Here is a 22959-nt window from a genome sequence, read left to right as displayed (position 1 = left end):
GATCCGATACGGTAAACCCGGTAGGGGATAACAATTTACAAACCTAGCGTGTTAAGCAAGTTAACTCAGTAGAGTTGAAAGCTAGCTCATTGCATCAAATTCTCACTCTCTTACTTTCATTTTCTGCTTTTTTTGTGTGCGTTGTAACCAATAACCATAGGAATTTAAAAGCTAGTGCAAAAAGACAGTATATTTAAGGTCAACATGACCAAAGGAAAATAAAAAGATCGATGATATAAGAATTAGAGAAAGGAAGAAGTATTTTCTCATACATGATTAAAATAAGTTTGATGTAGTGAGCATTGTCTCTCTCTCTCTCTCTCTCTAGTCTTCTTCATCCACATCTGTGATGAACTTACCAGTTCCGGGATTCACTGCAGCAATGAAGAAGAAGACAACATTGAGCAACACAAGGGGTTCGATTTCGTTAATGGGGACTCCAGTCTCAATGTTTAACTGGGCTAGTGCTCCCTTCCCTGTGATGATTTCTCCTATTAGAGAGAATGCAAATCCCAACTGTGCCAATCTTCCCACAAATAGCTCGTTCGCCTTTGTGAATCCAAATAGAGGACCTATGCATTTGTAAAACAACAGAAACTCCTTAGATCATCTAGGTCATGCCACGTAATGTAAATTACTTCGTTTTGTAGAATAATGTATTCTCGTTATACATGTTATGTTGTAAAACTATCAATTTATGGAACTTTTGTATGTCCAAACTGACAATGTAACAATTTAACATGTACCATGTATTTTGAACATTATTTATCTTGAATTGTAAATTAGTTACCTCCTTCATTGAGACCCAAGGCTGATTTTAATCCTTTGCCTGGACGGATCACTGCCCCTTCAATTCCAGTGGGCGGGTCATCGACGAATCTACCACGGTCACCTAGAGCTCCAATGGCCCCAAGTAGGGTGAAAAGGATGAAGAAGAGAAGAAGTGGTTCAGCTTCATAGATGGGAACTCCGGTTTCCAAGTTCAATTGTGAAAGAATTCCTTTTCCTGTAATTGCTTCTCCCAACAATGATGCCTGCAATGTTTGAAAGACAAATTTCTCATGAACCGTCACATTACGTGATTTGCAAAATATGGTTTACAATGATGATCTCTCTAGTATTTCCAAATCTAAAATATGGTAAGACTTGTGACTATTTTAGCGGCATGTGTGAGGGTTTACTGTGTGTATATCTGAAAATGCTTCATAATGCTAATTTTATTACCATCTCAAAATACTTCGTTCATTCTAATTATAAGCAAAGTGAAATGAGAGAATTATATAAAAATTTGGTGCAAAATTATTTTGAGATATTGGTGAAAACTAAATAGTTTTAAACAAATCTTGAAAGATAATGGTAATGAAAACAAATTGTAAACCAATAAGATAGCAAAACTCGGAAGATGTTATTAATTTAAACTATGTTTAAAGGTTTGCACTGTTTACTTATTACGTTTTTCAGGCACGAAGAACATATATGGTGGGTAGAAGAAAGTAAGAAGAATTTTCTCCACTTTAGGTTTTGTTACATTAATATTATGTTAAGATTTGATAACATAACTATGGATACCATTTGTACCACTACTTCAGAGCAACCTGTTTAAATAAAGGAAAATTCAGGATGTACGATTTTCTATATTTCCTAACATTTTATATTTGGTTTTTCAAAGCTTCTTTGGATGCATACATAGAGTCAGGTTCATGCTCTTCCTTCGTGTGTCCTTATTTTAGGCTTTTTGTTTATATCGTGATTTTTTTTTATTCACGAAAACTTCTCTTTTATTGTCAGAGTTTTTTTTTTTTGGTTAAAAAATAAATATCTAAACCATCTTTTAACAAAATTTTCTTTGTCAAATAAAAGAGTATGAAAAGACAATTTAATTTTTTATCACAAAATAAAATCATGGCAATAATGTAATATTGTACAAGCTAAATTCTGCCTTTTTTTCAAACCTCAACCACATGCCATTATAACATCTCTAATCATGGGCAAAAAAATGTTTCTTACTTTTTAAAAAACTAAACACAAACTAGTTTGTCTACTAATTTAAGCAGTACAAAATGAAGTGTATTAAAAAGCACACAAAGTGAGATTTAAAGAACTAACAATAAAATGAAAATCATATATAAATGGAAAGTAAAGAATAAATATAGAACAAAAGAGCAAGAAGATTATGACTCACAGCAAAGCCAATCATGGCAACCCGACCAACAAAGAGCTCGTTCTGCTTTGTGAAACCAATGCCCCCAGAAGTTCCAAAGATACCGTCTTCAACCTTCGGCTTCGGCGACGGGGCCTGTTCAATTTGGTTAAAAACAACAATCAAACAAATGCATACAAAATTATGTTTTAACTACAAGAAAAAATGTACGTAGTTGAAAGAAATGAAAACCTTCTTGGCAGGAGCTTTTGTTTTCGATTTGAAGAGAGCGACAACGGTCGAAGACGATGAGGCAAAAGAAGATGATGGGAGAGGTCTGAAAACAAGTTGAGAGAAAGACTTAGGCCTAAGTCTTTGAACTTGTACTTTGAGTAAAGGGTCTGAGGACTTCAAGTCGACGACATGGCCTGAAGACACACTACTGGACATGAGAAGCATGGTTTGAGCCATGGTTTTTGCTAGGGTTTAAATTTGGAATTGCTGGAAGAAGATTATCTTTGTTGCTTGGGGTCGAGAACGAGAGGTGTGTGTGGGAGTTAGAGCTAGTTTAAATCGTGAGAGATGTGGATATGGTATGTGAGCAATTGATGGGCAACTAGAATGCCCACGTCTTTTGATTAATTTGTGATGTTGGAGATAATGTTCGAGCCTACCTCACTGTAATAACATCAACAAAGTGGGAAGCATAATAGTCCACAAAATGTGGGTCTGACACGTGTACACTTATAACAGGAAAGGGATCCTCTCCAGATCCCTTCCACTAAATCCTACCAATCAACAAATCCGAGCATTTGAAATTTAATCCAACGGCTAATATTATTATAACTTTTAAAGGGGCCCCTATTTTTAGCCTTTGGATCAAATTTCAAGGGCCCAAATTTGTTGATTGGTAGGATCTGGTGGAAGGGATCCGGAGAGGATCCCTTTCCCTTGTAACAGGTTGGGATGAAAAGTTGCCAGGAGGATCCTCGCCGGATCCTCTTTGTGAGGATCATAGGAATCCTCCAATCACATTCGTTTATCGTACATCGTACGGTTAGAAATCATTGTAATTTTTATTATTTAAAATTGAATATAAATAGTACCTAATAAAAACTGACCGCACGATATATAATGAACAGATATTATTGAAGGATTCCCGGGATTCTCACAAAAAGAATCCGGCCAGGATCCTCACTGGAAAAGTTGCAAATCATACATAGCAACATAGCATAACAACAAAATATAATGCATATGTTGCAGAGCGTAGCCATTAATGTGATTTTGTAACTCGTGTGTTACGAGAAAAGTAAGTGAATCACTAGTTTATGCATGCACATTAAGTATTGCTATACTTATCATCTATTTGTACCATTTCTTTAATAGAGGTAAGGCTTGGTAACACAAGTAGGTCTCATCTCTGTTAGATAGATGATACAAATAGGTAGTAAAAGTATCATTTTTTATACACATATTATCTTTCTTGTCACGTGCAGTGGCAGGATTCAGAAAATATTATTAGGGGGTCAGTAAATTTTTTTAACAAAAATAGCGTGCAAATCGCAATTTCATCGAGTCTTCGTAGGCCTAAAGTCATTTGCAAAAGCACATTGCACACCTGTTAAGGCCTCATTCAAATGAGTAACTTAACATGTTCCAAGACTGCTCTTATATGAATGCTTAACAAACGAACACACTTCTCATGAACACACTAACAAATTGATTGATATCGTTGCATCTCATTAATATGTTTGTCCTAGAATGGTGATGCTTTGTTAATTCTCTGAGATTACCATTTCATTTACTTTGCATTTTTGGATAGTCTTTTACTTCGTTCTTTTTTTTTATATATATTCCTACAAATGTAATCACAACCAACAAACAAGCCAGAGGTAGATAATATTAGGAATGGACTGTCAAGTGGCAACACCTCTCTAACGCATTTTATATAGCAGTTGGAGGGCATATATGTAAGGCAACTCTAACCTTCAAAGGGGCAGCACCCAAGTCATCCATGAAAATTCACCGAAATTTGAAGGGTCAACTGATCCCCTTTGCCCCTAAGTTAGTATGCCCCTGGCCATGTGGTTCAAACATATTTAATCACCAGTTTATACATGTATACACTATCTTTCTTGTCACATGGCATGTCAAACATATTTCGTACAAGTTTTTTTTTTGGGTTAATTACACGCTAAAGGTGACCAAATAATAGTGTATTGTTGTGTGCACAATATTTAGGGTTGTTTAGTACAATAAGTATGTAGTCCAATCAAATACAATACTTTAGCAAAACAATAAATTAAAAATACAATACAATACGGTGTACTAGTATCCATTATTGTTTTATGTGGCCAAACATAACTTGGTCACATTTGGTGGACCATTTATTAAAGCAATATTAAAAAAGAAATACATTTGTTTTCAACAACAATACAACTAACTATGCTTATATATAACGGCATTCAACCTACTATCTATTTGATTAAAATTAACTTGCTCCATTAATGAAATCGTTAACCTTAAAGAGATATCAGATATGTTTAAATGAGTCACAACTAATTGTGTCAACCATAGTACGAGCTCAAATAGGTAAAAACATTACTCTAACCAAAGGATACCACAGGGCCAAACCCACAAATCCACACCACAGCCCATGTAGGGCCATACCCACTAACCCACACCATCCCCATATCTAAATAATTTAAGAAAATTAGGATTTAAGCTCATGTGATGAAGTGTATTAGGACTTAGGCCCAAAATTGAAAATTTCATCAACTCTCTGTTAATATTATCATGTGAGCCACACATATTAGCTAAAACCGAACTCTACATTAGTTGTTAGCACGTGGGATATATGTGAAACTAACTTTATCTTTTTAGTCTCACATGTGAGCCTTTATATGCTAACAATTAATAGTGAGTTGACAAAATCTTCAATTTTGGACTTAAATTCTAACAGACTTCACTACAGGACTTAAATCCTAATTTTTTTACCACAGGGGTTATCTTCCTTTCAATTGCACTGTAGCCACCACCCCTCCCCAACTTTAGAATAAAGTAATAGGCAGGATTTAAAGCTCCATGCCTCAACCAACCATATTCAGTTTTCAAAGGCTAGTTAGTTCATGAGATCTCTCACGTATCCAATACACAATTTTATCAGCGTCTCCTCTATTACTACTGGTAGAAATCAAGAGGAGATGAGAGAGATATCATAATCATATGGTGCCCTGAGTACATGAAAGAATCTCTCATAATCCAGTATCACCAAATGAGACCTTACAACTCATTCACACTTTAGACTACTTTTAGTGTTTTGTGTCAAGTAAATGGAGTCAACCCAATTAAGCTCAACGCTAGTTAGCTAGTTTCTTTAAAACCTTAAACCAGGTTAATTAATGAGGTTGTCTCCTTTATGCATGCATTGGATCAACAAAACCATCATGCATATGGACTATGGGATATTTACAAAAACACATGCCTTTACTTGGATCTTTCTCTAAGGTCACGTTCAGACCTCAGCGGCTGAGTGAGTCCACACAAGTGTTGGAGATGTGAACCACACATACACTCAGTAGAAGCCCTGCAAAAATACAAGCTGGGTACAAAAAGTATCTAAGGCCGACGGATCAACTTTGAACACATCGATGAACAAGCAGAGTGCACCTGGATATTACAAGGTTTCTGTTGGTACAATATAAACCTCAGTAATTCAGTAATATTTAAACAATTTTAAAGAAAAATGAACTATATATTAACACCTACTCCAACCCTATGAGTAAAACTCAAATTTTAGGTTCTAAATCTACCTTAACTTGTTCCAACTCTTGGGCAAATATGAATTTTAACCCAAAATTCATTTCTGAGGCAAATTTAGAACTCGTTTGGATGTGCTTTTAAAATGACTGAAAGCGCTTTTGGTGAAAATATTTTTCGAAACAATCCTTAGTAAAATGTTAATAAATCCTGAAAAAGTATTTAAAGTGCTTCCTGGAAGAAGCACATAACTGGTGCTTCTCATAAAAAGCACTTAAAGAGCTTTTGAAACCCAAAACATTTTATCTAAAAGCGCTTTCAATCATTTTAAAAATATATCTAAACGAGCTCTTAATTTAGGCCAAAATGTCCTCATGGGTTAGTGGGTTGGGCACCATGTATGTGAATTTTTTTTTAGTTTTATATTTAAAACTTCATTGAATCTAACCGCTAAGATCTTATATGCTCAAATCTAACGAGTGATTTTTCAATAGTGTTCAACGAGTTTCATGGTGTCGGTTTAGTGATTTTTCAATAATTATCAAAATCTAAATATTTTGAGGTTAAATTAATTAGAATAGTCTACATAAATTTTTATTTTTAAGAAAGTTATTTCAAGAAAAAAATTATCCTAAATTCTTTCTTTAGTAATCTCGGACTAAAAATTTACCTAGAAGGGTTAGAGCAAACAAACAGTTTCTGAGTTAAAACTTAAGGGTCTGTTTGGTACTTTACTTGAATCTAACTTTTTAAACTCAAAAATAATTTTCAAGTTTTAGGTATTAAAAACTTGTTTGGTATGACTATTTTTAAAAACTGAATTCAAGATTAACTCAAAAATATAGGCTATTCTGTAAAAATATAAAAAGTGAGTTTTTAGAGTTTTTAAACTTAAACTCACTCTTTTATTTTCTCTTCCTTCCCCCCCCCTTCTCTCTCTCTCTCTATCTCTCTCTCTCTTCTTCTTCTTCTCTTCCCTTTTTTTTTTTTTACTTTTCTCGTCTCTCATCCAATCCGCTCTCTTCATTTTCTCAGTTCTTTCTCTCTCCTCTTCATTTCTATCTGATCCTCTCACTTCTTTCTCTTTCCTTCAATCATCTCTTACTTTCTTTTCTCCTCTCTCCTCTTTCTCCCTCTCCTGCGACCCCCTCTTTTTAGATCTCCTTGTCTAGTTTAAGTCGTAAGATTTAAAATTTTAAATTGCAAACCAATCAAATTTTTAAGTCTTAAAAAAACTTATTTTTAAGAAATGTTTTGAGAAATGATAAAAAATTTCAAATAGGATACCAAACAGGTACTAAACTTTCTAAGTAAAAAATTTTAAATTTTAACCTAAGAGTTAAAGATGGTCTAACAACAATTATGTGGTGTAAGGGCATCTTGCCCAGGATGATGCCTAAGTTCCTACTAAGGATTCCTTCTTTTGGTGGGATCTGGACCCGCCAGTGGAATGAGAACATCTCACAAGCCCAGTTGCACGATAGAGTTTGGCTTTTTATTTTTTTGCCCCTTCACACAAGAAAATATTGAAGAAGAAAAGATTCGAATTCGCAACCTTGGCATAGGATAAATGCATGATGCATCAAAAGGGGCAATTAAACATGATGGCCTGATTGAATTCAAGATGAAAAAAATGGGTTGGGTAAAATTTGAGGGCTCGGTTGAGAGTAATTTTGTAAAGATTTGTTTTTTAATGGTGAGTTTAATTAAATAACACAGGCAATTAAGTTGAAGATCAGCAATTTTCTAAATTTTGCTAATTAAACACCCTAGATCATATTTGAGAAATTGGATTATCGACCACATACTAAAAAATTGATTATTTTTGTAATTGAGATTTGAATTTCTCAAGAGATTTTAGCCCTTCCATAACCACTGTCAAATGACTTGATAAAATGCTTGTTCGAAAGAAAGAAAAATATATGCATGTTTCTAAAATAATGTACTTCGTGTTGCAATCCTAAATTATTTACAAGTGTGATTGTATAAATCCTTATAGGATTCTATAAATATCTTTTAGATAGTTTCTCGTTGTAATGTATTACTTGATAGGTAAAGATTCTCTCATCTTTACTACTATAAATAAAGACACAATGAGATGAAAAATCGTCACCATAGAATCACCAAACTCTCGCTTCTCTCGTTGCTTGCCGCCCCTCTCCCACTCTCTATAATCCCTTAGTAAAATAGGCGTACAATATGTTATCAACACGCTCCAACTACTGCGCTAAGGAACTAAGGGTGTGTTTGTTTGTTCTTACTAACAGTCACTGGACTAGACTAAATTAATTCTTAGTCTAGTCTTGTATTTGTTCCATGTTAGGATTACGATTAACGAGGCTAAAGGGACTCGCATTGTCACACCCCAATACTCGAGGTGTGAGATTAGGAGAATTAAATAGAACCAAGTGGTTGTTTAAAAGTGTAAAACAATTATTAGCCAAAGATTATGTCAATGAAAAATTTAAACTCAACAAATATATTAAACCAAACTACAAAGGTAACTTTAAGAAATAGATGTTAAGGACTTCTTGCAATAATACAAACTGCAGAAACGACCTGTACCATAAAATTTACCGAAAATAGCTCGTCAAACCAAAAAGTAAGAAAATTTCCAAGTCCAAAGTAGACATATCTAACTTGTGTTAAAATTTTATGAATTTTCAAGTTTGGGAAGCATAGGAAAATTGAAATCTAAAACAGGCGCGCTGCTTCCCTTTTTTTATTTTTTTTTTTCTTTTGAAAAGAACAATTTCAGCAACACCACGTCACTTTGGAAATAAAGCTGATTATGTTCCACAAGTTCAAAATTTGTAATTTGCAAAATGCAACCTAAGTAGTAGATATACAGTACACCCACAAATATAACCAATTTCATAATGGTTCTCCAAAGGTAACTCATTAAGCCTTACAGAATATAATGAGTTGTTCAAGGCTTCTTACAAGAAAATCATGTTCAGGTCATCTGATGAAAAATGTACATGAGCAAAAATTATACAAGCCAAAAACAAGTGATCATATATTACATGGTTTTCATTGCCTAGGTAAGTAGAGACACTAACCCATTGTGGCCTAGCCTCTTCTTAATCTACAACGCAACAAAAGGATCATTTACATTCTAAGACTAGCTATACAAAATACTTTGGCAGCTCACCCAAAAGATATATATGTCTGGACTCCTTTTTCTACTAGTCCACAATAAAGCTGCAACTCAAAACTCAACTAGTCAACCTTACACCACCTGAAAATACATTTTAAGAAAAACGGGTAAGCATAAAATGCCCAATAGGGGTTTTTCGGTAAATCTGTAGTCATTTAAATTCTTGGTTCATGCCGAAATATGATAAAGAGTAATTCAAAATCATTCACATCCACTATTGTGTAATCCAACAACGGAAATATTGTCTAGAAATGGTTGGAAATAAACATATTATAGGAAAACCAAAGCTTCAGAGCACTAGTAGCTTTGATAACAACACGGTACACAATACACAGTTCAAAAGCATTTTCTTTTGTTATAAGAACAACGGAGCCATTATCTTTAAAGAAAAATAGCACAACTAATCACAAATATTTTCTTTTTATCCAAAACAAGTGACTAGCAGATTGGAAAGAATCGTAATATACTTGGCCAATATACATATTACACATATTTATCACATTGACAACTCATTCTCGCAGCCCACACATGGAGCTTTTCCAAGGAATATTGAGCCATTGTGCCCATAATCTAACAATTTCACGGGTCATTGTGCTCATTCATACATTTCTCAACATTCTCAATTGCACATGCATTATACTACTTTCCATCTACTTTCACAATTAAACATTCATCTCAACATGCTTCAAAATCTCATAATGAGTCAAATAAAAGGCATGCACGTCAAAAATGAAACCTTGAATAACCTTTGCAACTACTTTGAACAAACCAAAGTTGTAGAAAGAAAATCAAAATCCAACCATAGAGAAACGTTTTCTTCACTCCTTTCACATAGTCAAAATGGAGAAACATTTGAAGTAAGGTTGAAATAAAGCGACAATGCCAACAATCCTTTATCAAGTAAAAATGAAAAATCTTAATGTTTTTATGATTAAAACTCCCCTACCTCAACACAATTTGTTGATGCTAAACTCCGACGGTGTTCGTCGACTTGTTCTGTAGTCACCTTGTCCTTCTCTTCCTAATCTATAAGTAAGAAAAATCATCAAACACTGCTAGTACAAATACCAGACAAGCAGATCCTGAGTCAAAGTTAATTGGGGACTTTAATCAAGCACTTGGTGCTCATCTTTAAAACTATAACATGAAATATGATACTTTCATTTTTCCTACTCCCACCCAATCTAATTCAAAGATTATCTAACCAAATAACAATTAGATTTCAAATGTAAGAAATAGATAATCTAATGGAGACAAAGAAAGGAACCTCACTCGTTCTAATCTTCACAAGCAAAGGAAAAGAAAACTAACTTCCTCTTCCTTAAATTTGTTTTTGGCAAATTAAGAGCTACAAGAGAGGAGCCTCTTCCATCTCCCTAGGCTGGAGAAGAGAGCGGCAAGGAAATGGGGTTTGTAGAACAGCCCCTTCCCCTTTTCTCCTTATTTGTTAACGTAAGCACCCACTTTTATATTTATTAATTTTTTTTTTATTCTTTTCTTTTCTAGCCATTTGTTAATGTAAGCGCTTTGTATTTATTTATTTATTTATTCTTTTCTTTTCTAGTCAAGGCATGGTCTCAATAGTATATGATTTTTTAATGGGCCAAAGGCCCATTGATCCAAACCTCAATTAAGGCAAATTAATTTTACTAACAATTGACACAAATAATCCACTATTAATCACCACTTAAAATTTTCGGAATATTACACGCATGGACAAACCCCTTCGCTAAGTGGTCTTAGCGAGACTCCCCAATAAACATGGGACTGCTAAGACTTCCCTCCCTTGTGTGTGCTCTGTGCTCTTCTGCCTTCATTTACTTGTTAATAGTCCTCAATCTAGCGAAATGACACTACCAGACCACCACACTCTCTCCTTCTCTCCTCGTCATGCCCGACTGCGACAGTGCCTCCATGGGTGAGCAAATCCAAATTGTCCTTCACCCAAAGCTCGACGTCAACACCGACGTCGATCTGCACATTCGCGCTCGACTACACCATTTGCAACTCCAACGCCTGCTTACTTAACCAAAGGCAAGCCTATTACAGGAATAGTGTATGGTACTCCTGTTACAATTTTTATTGTCCAATAACCAATTTGTTCCCAAGTAAGGAATAACTAGTTACACCCAAAGATGCGGTCAATACACCCAAAACCACACCTTCTTCAACCGGTAAATCTTTCATCTGGTTGGGGCTCATCAGCTTGTACCCATTTCCTGAATTTGAAAAGGAAGAGAAAAAGAAAAGTAATGAGTAGAAAGGAACGAAGAAGCTTTGACCCAAAAAAAGAATGGAAAACTAACCAAAACACCCAAAAAGGTTTCATTTTAATTATTAGGATAGAAGTTTTTGATAATGCCCAAATTGGGCATGGGAAAGAACACAAGGAAGGAAAACATTTCAGAAAGATCATATGCATGCTCAAAATAAAAGCAAAAAATGAGCTCCAAGAGACATCCCTGCAACAAGCTCACATGCATTTATCAAGACAAGGCAAAAGAAGACAAGCAAGTTCACATGCAAAGCAAAAAGAAGACAAATAAGTCAGATCACGTTTCAGAAACAGTGCTGACAATTTCAGCAATAGTAGAAGCTGACAAGTACCAAGGAGATGTCCATACCATACATCTGTGAAGATTTTAATTTTTAAAATATCAGAATATTCTCACTCAATCTATATAAGAAAAGTTCTCTTCATTGTACAAACACACCTCAACATCTCAATACCTGAACACCCTACACTCACACCATCTTCAAGCATCCGTAGCCTTCATAGCATCATTGTAAACACTTCCTTGTAAACACTTTCTTGTAAACAATTATCTTTGTAAACATTCTATATATCGATAAAAGTTCAAGTGTACAGATTCCAGCAATCTCCAAGTCTTAAGTAAGTTTTTTTTCTTTAGTGTGTTTGTTTAATTAGACTTCTAGTCCAAAACAAGGAAACACTATTGTAGTTATATTATTAACCTATTAAAATGACGATCATACTTTGTTCGAGCACTCTGTTATAGTTGAATACTTACCATACAAATAACTTGACATTAATCAGGGTACCTCTGAGTTCAGCCATTAAGCCCTTATACCTGCATTGTGAGTGGCATTCATGCTGAAACATGTCAAGTTCCATGTGAAAGGTTTTATGGCTAGTTGTTATAATGGTCATCCGACTATTTGACCAGGCTTGCCTTGCAAATCTGGTATCAGGGCCAAGTTTAGCATTTTAATAGTATAATTATAATAGTAAAATACCTTGAGGACAGAAGTCATTGATACAACTGATATCACACTTGTTTATTTTGTATGAACAACAGATATTACTGTCATTGTAGACCTTGTCAACCACAACCACCAAGTATTTATTGTCCCAGACATCCAACTATAACTAGCATAAAGAGAAGATTAACATACATATCCAAAAGAATTAGCAGGAATTTGAAGAAGCAGAAGTTTTATCTTCGTTATCTTAAGCATCCTTCATTTATTAGTAAATATAATAATACAGAAGTGCAACATAAAGTTTTAGAAGCAAAAAAAACAATAGATCAAACTTCAGAGAACTTGAGAGAAGAAAGAGAGTTTCTAAGAAACCAGTTAGCCATAAATTTAGAGAAAGGTAGACTGTAGTTTATAATAGATTACCTTAATTTAGAAATTAGTGAACCTCAAAAAAGAAAAATAACCTTAGACCAAAATCGTTTAGTTTGTTATTTTCCATTGAGAAAGCATAATCATATTTTGCATAGTGAAGAAAATCCACAAGCCAATAGTATTGTAAATCTTATTATTAGTCAAGCAGAAAATCATAAGCATAATTGTTTGCTAAACCAGTTGTTAGAGCATTTTCAGAAAAAATCCATAAAAAGAATTAGACAAAATTTAGATTATATTACATCTTAGTTAGAAGATAATAATAAAAATATTCAAAGGTTTCCTAGAAAAAAAAAAAAGAGATAAAAGAGCTTATTGACCTCATAGATAATAAGGTTAAGCAAGTAGAACTAAGATTATTAGAAATAGTTGAGCAAATAAAATTAGAAGTTCAAAAAATTCAATTAATGCAAAAAGAGTTGAGTGAACAAGTAAATAAGTTACATAATAAAATAGATAGATTATTAGTTTAATGACCGATTCTAGAACTAGCTAAAAAAAAATATATCCAAGTTTTGAAAGAATTAGTAAGTTAGATAAAGAACCAGTAGGTTTAACGGATTTTTTAACACAAGTAGCTAGTAATAATATTCTCATTAGGCAAAATAATTTAATTATTCAATTAGTTTTAAGTTTGGCTGAAAAATTAGAACGAGTTGAAGAACAAATAGCAGAAATAAACCAAGTTTTACATAAAGCATATCCATCACTTCCACCATCTTTGTTAGAAAAATTAGAAAATTTAACTTTAAGTACAAATAATCATATTAGAAGACCTAAGATAAATCATTTTGATAACAGAAAATGAAACTCATTAGGAGAAAAGGAAAAGAAGTAGTTAGAGCTGAAAATATTTACCCAAATAAAAAAGAAGCACAAGAATTTGAGAGAACACCAAAAAATAATTATAATTTGTACCAATTAGGTTTATTTGAAAATAGAAGCAAAATTGTAAGTAGCACTAGTCAACATGAAGTTAGCTGTATTGATAAAGAAGTTACACATAATTGAATTAGTAAAGAAGCAGTTACTCATTTGAGAAAATCACATTTCAGTCAGATTCATATAAGAACAATATTAATTAGAATAACAGGATTAATCAGAGCACAAGTTGGCACAAAAGCTTTAGTATACATATATGATGATAAATGAGATAACCACCAACAAGCAGCAATAGCAACAGCTGAAGTAGACTTAAGTTCAAACTTAGCATTCATAGGATGTATTCCAAATTATGTTATGACAATTAATGAATTCAGTAAATATATTAAAGTAAGTATAAGAATAAAAAATTATCATAAGAAAGGAGAGTATAACAATTTATGTATTAGCTTAATGTATACTGGTAAAGTGTCTGATAAATATAATCATAAGTTTAATTTAGAATTTCAAATTTTAGTTCAAACAATTGGTAGTAAACATGTAAATCTGATATAAGCAAAACCCGTAGATAATAGCCTTTTAGAAGGAACTCAGTGGACATTACCTAATTTACAAGTAGGAAGAAATAGACAACCAAATAAAGTACAAATATATGAAACTAGTACAGGTCAAGCAACAACTAGGTTTAGTAATTACAAGAAACTAGAAAATATAGAAGAGGATGTGTGTGAGATCGAAAGTGAGAGTATTCATATGGCTTTTGATAATTTAGATATTAATTTAGTTGAGCAAAATTTTGATCATATTGTAGATAAACTTATAGATGATATTGATCAATTAGATTAAGAATAATACTTAGAAAAATATAAGACATATGATTTAGGATTACACAGAATTTCAGATGAAGAGATGAAAATTTTAATTTTAGAAATAGGAGTAAAACATATTTTAGGATCAAAACAATATAATAATTTATTAGAATTGAAATAATAATGTAATCCAGCAGAAGAAACTAATACATCAGGAGTAGAAAATCGAGGACATATAGGGAGAACTGATTTTAGACCAACAAATGAACAATATAAAGAACAAACTAGAGTAAATTACATAGATGAAAATATGATGAAACCACCTAGAAAAAATAGGATTTCATATTTGAGAGGATTAGAACAAATTAATATAGCAGGAAATATATTAAATTTGGATAATGGTTCGGTTTTTTATTATTTCTAGTTATGGAAAGTCCAAAATCCAGAACAGCATCAGGCTATTAAAACACATTTTAATATTGATGGTTTTGTTATTCTGATCAAGCAAGAATTTTTAGATCATAATAGATTAGATGGCTTAAGCAATTAGAAATTTAGAACAATTTCAAATTTGTGATTTATAGTACATGGCTGAGTATACAACATATTTCTTTAAATATTTAGGAAGAATAGGTAGAATTATTGATATTAATTTATTAGATACTTATATGACAAAAATAAAAGGACCAATAAGTGAAAAGATTTAGAATGAATGACAAAAACATCCAAAGAAAAATGATGTTGCAATAGGACCTAGAATTCAACATGTATATGACATACTTAAACAATAGTGTAGTCAAATAAAAGTTAAGAGACGGATTAGAAAGCAATTTTACATGAGTTGTAAAAATATAGATTTACCTCAACAATATGGTTGCCATAAGAAAAATAAGCATAAGAAAATATACAAAAGAAATATAAGTCATATAAACCCTACAAACAGCATAAGAATTTCAGCATAAGACCTTCGAGAATATATAGGAAGACAAAATATATTCCAAAACAATTTAAGAAAAGAAGTGGCAGACCTTGGATTAGGAAATATAAAGCGCCAAAAGATAAGAGTAGTTGTAAATGTTATTCATGTGGAGAAGCTGGACACATTAGACCTAAATGTCCAAAATTAGGTAAATAGCCGAGAGATAAAGTACATTTGATGGAGTTGTTTAAGTTAGAAGAAGATGAAGATATACAATCAATATACAGTTTAGATAATTTGAGTGATAATGAGAGTATTTATAGTATAGAGAGTATTAACATGATAGATTCAGACTCGGATGATTTAAGTAGCACAAATAGTGATTTAGAAGAGTATATGTCTGCATTCATAGAAGAACAACATGAAGAAGAATATAAATACATTAATTTAGGTTGGCTAGAAAAATGTCATAAGTGTAGTAAATTAGTTGCAAATAAATACTATAATACATATTCAATATTGTGCGAAAAGTGTTATAAAAATAACTTATAAGAATTAATTCAGCAGAATCACAAAAAAACACTGAAATATTAGGAAATATTGTTTATAGTACAAAAAAGCCAAAAAAATAGTTCTTTAATTACTATAAATTGTGAAATGGAATTAGCAAAAGAACATAAGATACAAACAACAACTATGATAGATACAGGGAGTACAAAGAGTGTCATAAAAGAAAAGTTAATACCATAAAAATATAGACAAAAATTTGTAAAACCAGTTAGAATAACACAATTTGAAGATAGACTAGTTTATTTAACACATTGTATTAATAATGAGTGTATTAAAGTAGAAAAACAACAATTTAATTTGCCACTAACATTTATTTCACTAGTAGGTTTATATCCATTTATTTTAGGATTAAACTTTTTGAAAAGTTTGCTAGGTTTTTTATTTAGCAGAACAAACAAGAATTATAAGAGAAGACCCACAGTTACATTGGAGTAAAAATAAAATACTAGCAAAATTAGATATAATTAATCCAGATTTAACCATTAAGACAGTTGACATGCCTTGTAGTTTAATAGACAAACAAGAGTTTGAACAACAAATAAAAAGTTGTTAAACTTAAAAGTAATTAGACTCTCTAAGTCTAGACATAGATCAGCAGTATGTATTGTGAGAAAACATTTAGAACTAAAGAGAGGTAAGGCTAGAATACTTTATAATTACAAGAGATTAAATGATAATACATATGAAGATAGTTATAAGTTACCAAATAAGGATGAGCTTATAAATAAAATTCAAGAGAGTAAATATTTTAGCAAATTTGATTATAAATTAGGATTTTGGCAAATACGATTAGTAGAAGAATCAATTGAGTGGACATCTTTTACTTGTCTAGAAGGACATTTTGAGTGGCTTATTATGCCATTTGGACTTAAAAATGCTCCATCAATTTTTCAAAGAAAGATGGACCAAATTTTCAAGAAATATGATAAATTTGGTAGTGTTTATGTAGATGATATTTTAGTACATAGTAAAAATAGAAATGAACATAGGAAGTACTTAGAGATAGTTTTACAAGAACTTATCGAAAATGGAATTGTGATTAGCAAAAATAAAATAGCATTAGAAAAGCAAGATGTAGAATTTTTAGGAATGTATATCAAGTCAGTACAATACAATTACAAGATTATATAGCTAAAAAGGTCTTACAATTTTCAGATAAGTTAGAAGACAAAAAATAGTTACAAACATTTTCATGATTGTTAAATTATGCAATAAATTTTATCCTTGATTTAGGAAGAAAAATAGCCGTATTACATAGTAAAACTAGCAAAACAATACAAAAGTATTTTAATAGTGAATATATTAAATTAGTTCAAAATATAAAAAAGAAATTACTAAACTTAAGCCATTAACATTATCATTAGATAATAGTTACAAAATAGTTGAAACAGATGCTTCATCATTAGGATGGATATGTTTACTATATCAGAAAAAAGCATAAGGAGTCATCAAAGTTTGACGAACAAGTTTGTCGATATTCATCAAGAAAATTTAGTGAAGTACAGTCAAGACTACCATCAACAAATTTAGAAATTTTAGGGATAATTAATTCACTTGAGGCATTCTCATTATTTTTACATCATGAAGTATTTACGATTAGAACAAATTGTCAAAATATAGTTTCTCATTATAACAAAATACATGTTAATAAACATGCAGCTCGAAGATGAGTTAATTTTGTTGATTCAATTACAGGAAATGGTTTTAAACCAATTTTTGAACATATAAAAGGTAATGACAATACATTAACTAATATCTTATCAAGATTAATTTGTTGAACAAGAATGGAATATCATGGACCATCATCCTCAAATAGCACAAAACCACAAGGTAAAAAAGCACATTTCAATAGCATAATGATGCACCATGGACCTCCATCATTCAATGGATTCCAAAATAGTATAAGCAGACCAGCATCACCACCAGTGCCCACTTTCAACTTTAATGGCAATATTATTGAAGGAATCAGAAATCCAACTCTAAGATATAGGTCAAGTGACATCCTGAAAAGAGAATTGAAAATAGGTTTGGAAACTGATTAGCATAAGAATAAAGAAAAGGAGGTTATTGAACCCATAGAACAAGAGGCTAATGAGCCCATAGAAGAGATTAAGATTAAGGTCTTAGAAGAAGACATTGAAATTGAGCAGCATCAAAATAATGGGCAGCATCAGCATCTGAATGACAAAGAAAAACAAGAAATATATGAAAGTTTTCTTAGGAATATATCTTTAGACTTAATAATATATGATATTCTGTTAGAAGAAATTTCAAAAGCAAAATTAAGAATAATGCCACCAGATATGCAAAATGAGATCCTGAGCAGAGCATCACAGTCCATGAAAGAGTTACAATTACTATTACAATGTGCTTTGTATCAGTCCATCCTTGATCCAAAACCAGGGATGGATATTATTACAAAGATGTATCTACCACGTCTTTGTGATAGTACAGAGAGTTGTATTTGTAAACTAGAGGTTAGTATAAATGTGGTCAGGATTAACATTAGAGACTATAGACCATGGCATTTTAGTTATGAGAATCTAAAAAAATATAATGTGGTAGAAGTTATCCCAACTTACTATTAGAGTTTGGCTATCTTGATAAAATCTTTATTAACCATATTTCCTAACTAGAATTATTTCCTAAAAAGCTTATAAAAGTAGCAGAAGATTATCTAGAAAAATGGAAAAAAATTTGCATAAGTTTTATTAGTAGTCCTCCAGATTGGTATATACATATGTATAAGGAGAAAGTCAGGCATATAGCCATGATCAATAAAGAGTCCTTTAGACTATCCCCTATTTCCTCACAGAGGTGGACTCCTTCATACAAAAATATTCTAAAATTCCAAGGAATCCAAATGTTAGTCCTTAGATGAGTTTGAAGATTTTAGGTATGATATGGTATTAGTAGCAGAAGAAGAAGAAATGTGTATTTACAGTAAGACAAGATTAGTCCTCAGCCTTATTGGAAGCCTCAAAATTTCAAAGAAGAAACAGCAGAAATGTACTACAAAGTGAAAGAAGATAGAGAAAGAGATGCAGAGCTTGTAAAAGGCTGATGAACAGTACTGGAATAATTTGACAGAAGAAGAGCTGCATAACATCGACAACATGATGGAAGCATAGCATAAGTTGAATAGATCATGTAAAATAATGTATTTCAGAGAAAAATGTCAACATCATTGTGGATCCTCCGCTACAATAATAAAAATGGCATAAAAGTAAATAAAGAAAATAGCTTGATCCATTATAGACTTTTCATACACAAAATGTCCTTTTGAATAAGAATGAATAATGCCAGTCCCTTTTCGTTAAAACTCCCAAAAAACAAAAGAACGAGGAGCATTTGGAAAGGATAAGAAAGATAAAAGAAAGAGAAAAGAGAAGGGAAAAGAAAGAGAGGGGAAAGAATAAAAAAATGATAAAAAAAATATTAGTTTGTGATTTAATCTTACATTGTATCAAATGCTTCGTTATTCTTATACTAGTTAGTCTCGTTATTCTTATACTAGTTAGTCTATGCCAAGTCAATGCTAAACCAATCCAGGTTAGTTCTTGAACTTAGTACAGTCTAAGATTGTCTACTGAAACAAACGTACCCTAGGGTTTTTAGATTTATATCTTACATTTTTTTAAGTCCATAACTTATCTAAAAGAAAAGTGGGCCTAGTTTTAAACTGAAATGACCTAACTTGAAACAGAAGCCCATCGTGGATCAAAAATGGAAACAAAAGCCCACCTTTTTCTTTATTTATTTTTTTCCAGTCAGAAGCCCCCCTTTTATCAATTAAAGATAACAGTTTATAATTGAACAAGGGTTTTTTTTATTAACACCCCCACACTCTTATGAATACACCCAATTTTTTTGAATTCTTGTTGAACTACCTCTTTTACCTTTATTTAAATTTGAAAAAAATAAAAAATAAAAAAATAAAGCCCAACACCCACAAATGCACCACGTACCCTTTCCGACAGCCAAACAACATACACCACCATTAACGAATTCCATTGATCTCGATAATTCAATATTTACAAGAAGATGGTCTTGATAACTTTATTCACCCAAACATATGCCGACCTTATATTACAGAAGCACTTTCCATATGTTTTCCTTCCCATAGCCATTAAGTAGACATCCTTGAGTATGATGTCTGAAATTGCAGTTTCTACAAACTGCTAAATGTCTTGCATAACAGCAGGGAGGGAAGGGGGAGGGGAAGGTGAGGGAATGGAGTGCTTAGCATGGATCGACGAAGTGGCGGAAGGTGAGCGAGATGTCAATTAGGTGAAATGTTATTGTTGTTTTGAACAGGTAGGGTAGCTTCAGTAGAAGTAGGGTTAAAATTGGAATTTAAAAGAACAATTTTAAATGTGGGGTGTATTTATAAGATTGTGGGGTGCCAATAAAACAACTCATGAACAAAAGCAAAAGTATATCAAGAAGTTAAAACAAAGGCCTAGTTGCCATAGTCCCAATTTCTTTTTTTCAACAACAACAGAGAACTCGACTCTCTTCTACACCGTTCTCTCTCTCCCCCTTTCGCTCTCTTCACTATCTTACATCATCGCCAAAAGCATCAAGGCCTCACAAATTAGTGCACCCAAGGGACAGCCAAATACAGAGTCTCGTGACACAGAGGCGCCCAGTTGCCACCTAGCCTGCCCAAGAGGCTTCCTAGGTGCAATAGGGACAAAAATATAAATGTCCCTTTGCTTATAATTGTATCTACCCATTATTTGTGGCTTAATCTAAACAGAGTGTGAAGAAATTGGTATTTTTCCTTTATTTTTTTTATAGACACTCCAAAATTTTATGAAACCACCCTACATCCAAAAAAATTCTCCAAAATATCAGCTTTGTCTCTCATTCTTGTGAAGCCAACACCCCCTCCCATCACACACATACAAAAAACAAAAGAACACCAAAATAGCCCAAATTCCAATTCCACCACCACCCATCTTCGTCATCAACATTGGCATGGATGATAACTCTCATTTTGTTGGTAACAACCCAACACCTCAACTCATCTACGCACGTCACCTTATCTCTAGCCTCTCTCCATCTCTCTCTATTACCAAAAGTTGCCCAACGACTTAACTCACCCAACCTATTTCTGAATTTCAATTTTCAAACTTCACCATCCAAAACCTCTAAATACAATTTGAAGAAGTATGGATTAGTGGTTGGAGATTGTATAGTTAGAGAGAAAGTTGGTGCCTAAGTGAATTCTTGTCTCTTGGGTCTCTTGCTATTGTTTGCCAATGGATTTTTTTTTGTTCTTCCCAACTTAATTCAAATAGAACTACTACTATTCCTTAAAGTTGATATTTTTTCTTAAAATCTTTAATTAAAATTAGTATTTATTCTAAATTTGTTTTTTAATTATATGAATGAATTGTAAGACTAAACTTAGTCAAAAACATAAATTAAGAGATTAAGCCCATGAACCACAATTTATACAAGTATTAAAATCACAATTCGATAAACATAATAACAAACTAACTCGTAGAAGCAATAGAAAAAGAAGCCAAAGCAGATTTCTAAACAATGCACCTTCTCCTCTCTTGCAAAACCACTCAAACTAACAGTAGGTCTTCGTTCAATATTGAGAGTATGTTTTGTGAGAGTAGGGGCCAATATTTATATTGAAACAATCCTGTGATTTCCCTATTAAAATCAGCATAGGAAACAAACACACAATTCCAATCTAACTATGAGTGTTAAGTATCACGATTTAATTAAAGTTTCAATCCCAAACTGATTAGGACAACTTTAAACTCTACAACAAGACCTTTCCATACCAATTGAAAACACTATAGCCGGTTTCTAGCACTCACAATCATACTCATATTCTAATATTCTCCTACTTGAGTAAGACATGTGCTTGAAACACAACTAATCAAATTATTACAAAAGTGATCACATAAGTTTTGTACAAAAAGTTCTTTATCACATACAATTTATCCATTCATTTCAAAACATAGAGCCAAAATTCTCCGTTGCTACATAATGCAGAATTGGTTCAAGATTACTGAAGTCCAATCTGTATATAACAATGTGAACTCATTTATAGGGCAAACCAAATTTTTCGCTCCCACTCATCTGGCCAAACTCAATAACAATAATGTTAAGCTTCAGTTAACAACAAATTCTGCTAACTTCCACACTACTCAAACACAATGAGTAATGCTTAATCACACCACAATTTGGTTTATAAGCATCAAAATGAACTACAACTTCACAAGAGACATGAACCAACTAGCAAAACAAAACTAAAATTGTTTGCATGCCAAACTTATTATTAACAAATAATACTTAGTTCCAATCATCTCATTACTCTAACATAATGAATAACATGATCATCATCCAACAAATTGCTTAAACAAAAATGTTCAAAAAAATCCATAAGCAACACCATGAATAATTACATTACAAGTCCATAAACTGCCTTATCAAATTAGTAACGATTTTAAAGCATCATAAGAAATTTAATTTAAAACTAATAGTTGTCCTAAATACCCTTAAACTTATGCTCACATTTGAACATATGATTCTCCCACTTGGGCATAAGGTGAAGGTATTACACAACTACACAACTAATAAAGAAATCAGAGATATGAACCAATTAGTTTCCGATTTCTCACTTGATAATGCATAATCTCAGTTTAATCAATAGGCTTAAACCCTTATGCATCAATTTACATACCAAAAGACAATCTCATTCCTTTGGGAAAACTTATCTCACATAAACCGAAAGTTACCAGTTTCTACTATGATCAAATATAGAAAAACAAACACAATATTTTTGCATTCAATTTGATCCTAACTGGTTCATTATCCATCAAACAAAATCAACCAAAATTTGATAATGTTTGGATATATATATATATATATATATATATATATATATATCACAACAATATGTCTTGATTAAAATGAGATAATCAAAACCACTATTTCTTCTGCATAACTCAAAATTCATCTTCAATACTCTTTGTTTTTGTTTCAACCAAAACATCGCAGCGGAAGCATGCATCATAATTGAAATCCCAAATAC

General features: G+C 32.4%; 1 protein-coding gene and 1 long non-coding RNA gene across 2 annotated transcripts; both read right to left on the bottom strand.

Moving 5' to 3' along the window:
• Positions 1-214: 214 nt before the first annotated feature.
• Positions 215-2808, bottom strand: LOC103940303 (photosystem II 22 kDa protein, chloroplastic). Its single transcript, XM_048575110.1, has 4 exons — positions 2393-2808; positions 2183-2296; positions 791-1034; positions 215-572 (listed from the first exon to the last, which is right to left on the bottom strand). The coding sequence occupies exons 1-4, from the start codon at positions 2609-2611 to the stop codon at positions 325-327; spliced, it is 825 nt and encodes a 274-aa protein (XP_048431067.1). The 5' UTR covers positions 2612-2808; the 3' UTR covers positions 215-324.
• A 5942-nt stretch (positions 2809-8750) lies between these two features.
• On the bottom strand, positions 8751-10537 carry LOC125472967. Its single transcript, XR_007254914.1, has 3 exons — positions 10332-10537; positions 10006-10085; positions 8751-9140 (listed from the first exon to the last, which is right to left on the bottom strand). It is a non-coding gene; the product is annotated as an uncharacterized LOC125472967 (long non-coding RNA).
• Positions 10538-22959: the final 12422 nt, after the last annotated feature.

Source organism: the organism of the source record quoted next, unplaced genomic scaffold (assembly GCF_019419815.1).
Source record: "Pyrus x bretschneideri cultivar Hongxiangsu unplaced genomic scaffold, Pyrus_bretschneideri_v1 Contig78, whole genome shotgun sequence".
Lineage (NCBI taxonomy): Eukaryota > Viridiplantae > Streptophyta > Magnoliopsida > Rosales > Rosaceae > Pyrus > Pyrus x bretschneideri.
The sequence above is the reverse complement of the archived record's forward strand: the minus strand, read 5'-3'. Positions and strand labels throughout refer to the sequence as shown.

Bases quoted from the DNA above. Each gene is read 5' to 3' on its own strand.
- LOC103940303 (XM_048575110.1), bottom strand. From the start codon at position 2,611: ATGGCTCAAACCATGCTTCTCATGTCCAGTAGTGTGTCTTCAGGCCAT. The intron at 2,297-2,392 runs GTTTTCATTTCT...CAAATTGAACAG, and splicing joins CAAAAGCTCCTGCCAAGAAG to GCCCCGTCGCCGAAGCCGAA. The intron at 573-790 runs GTAACTAATTTA...ACAAATGCATAG, and splicing joins CTTGGGTCTCAATGAAGGAG to GTCCTCTATTTGGATTCACA.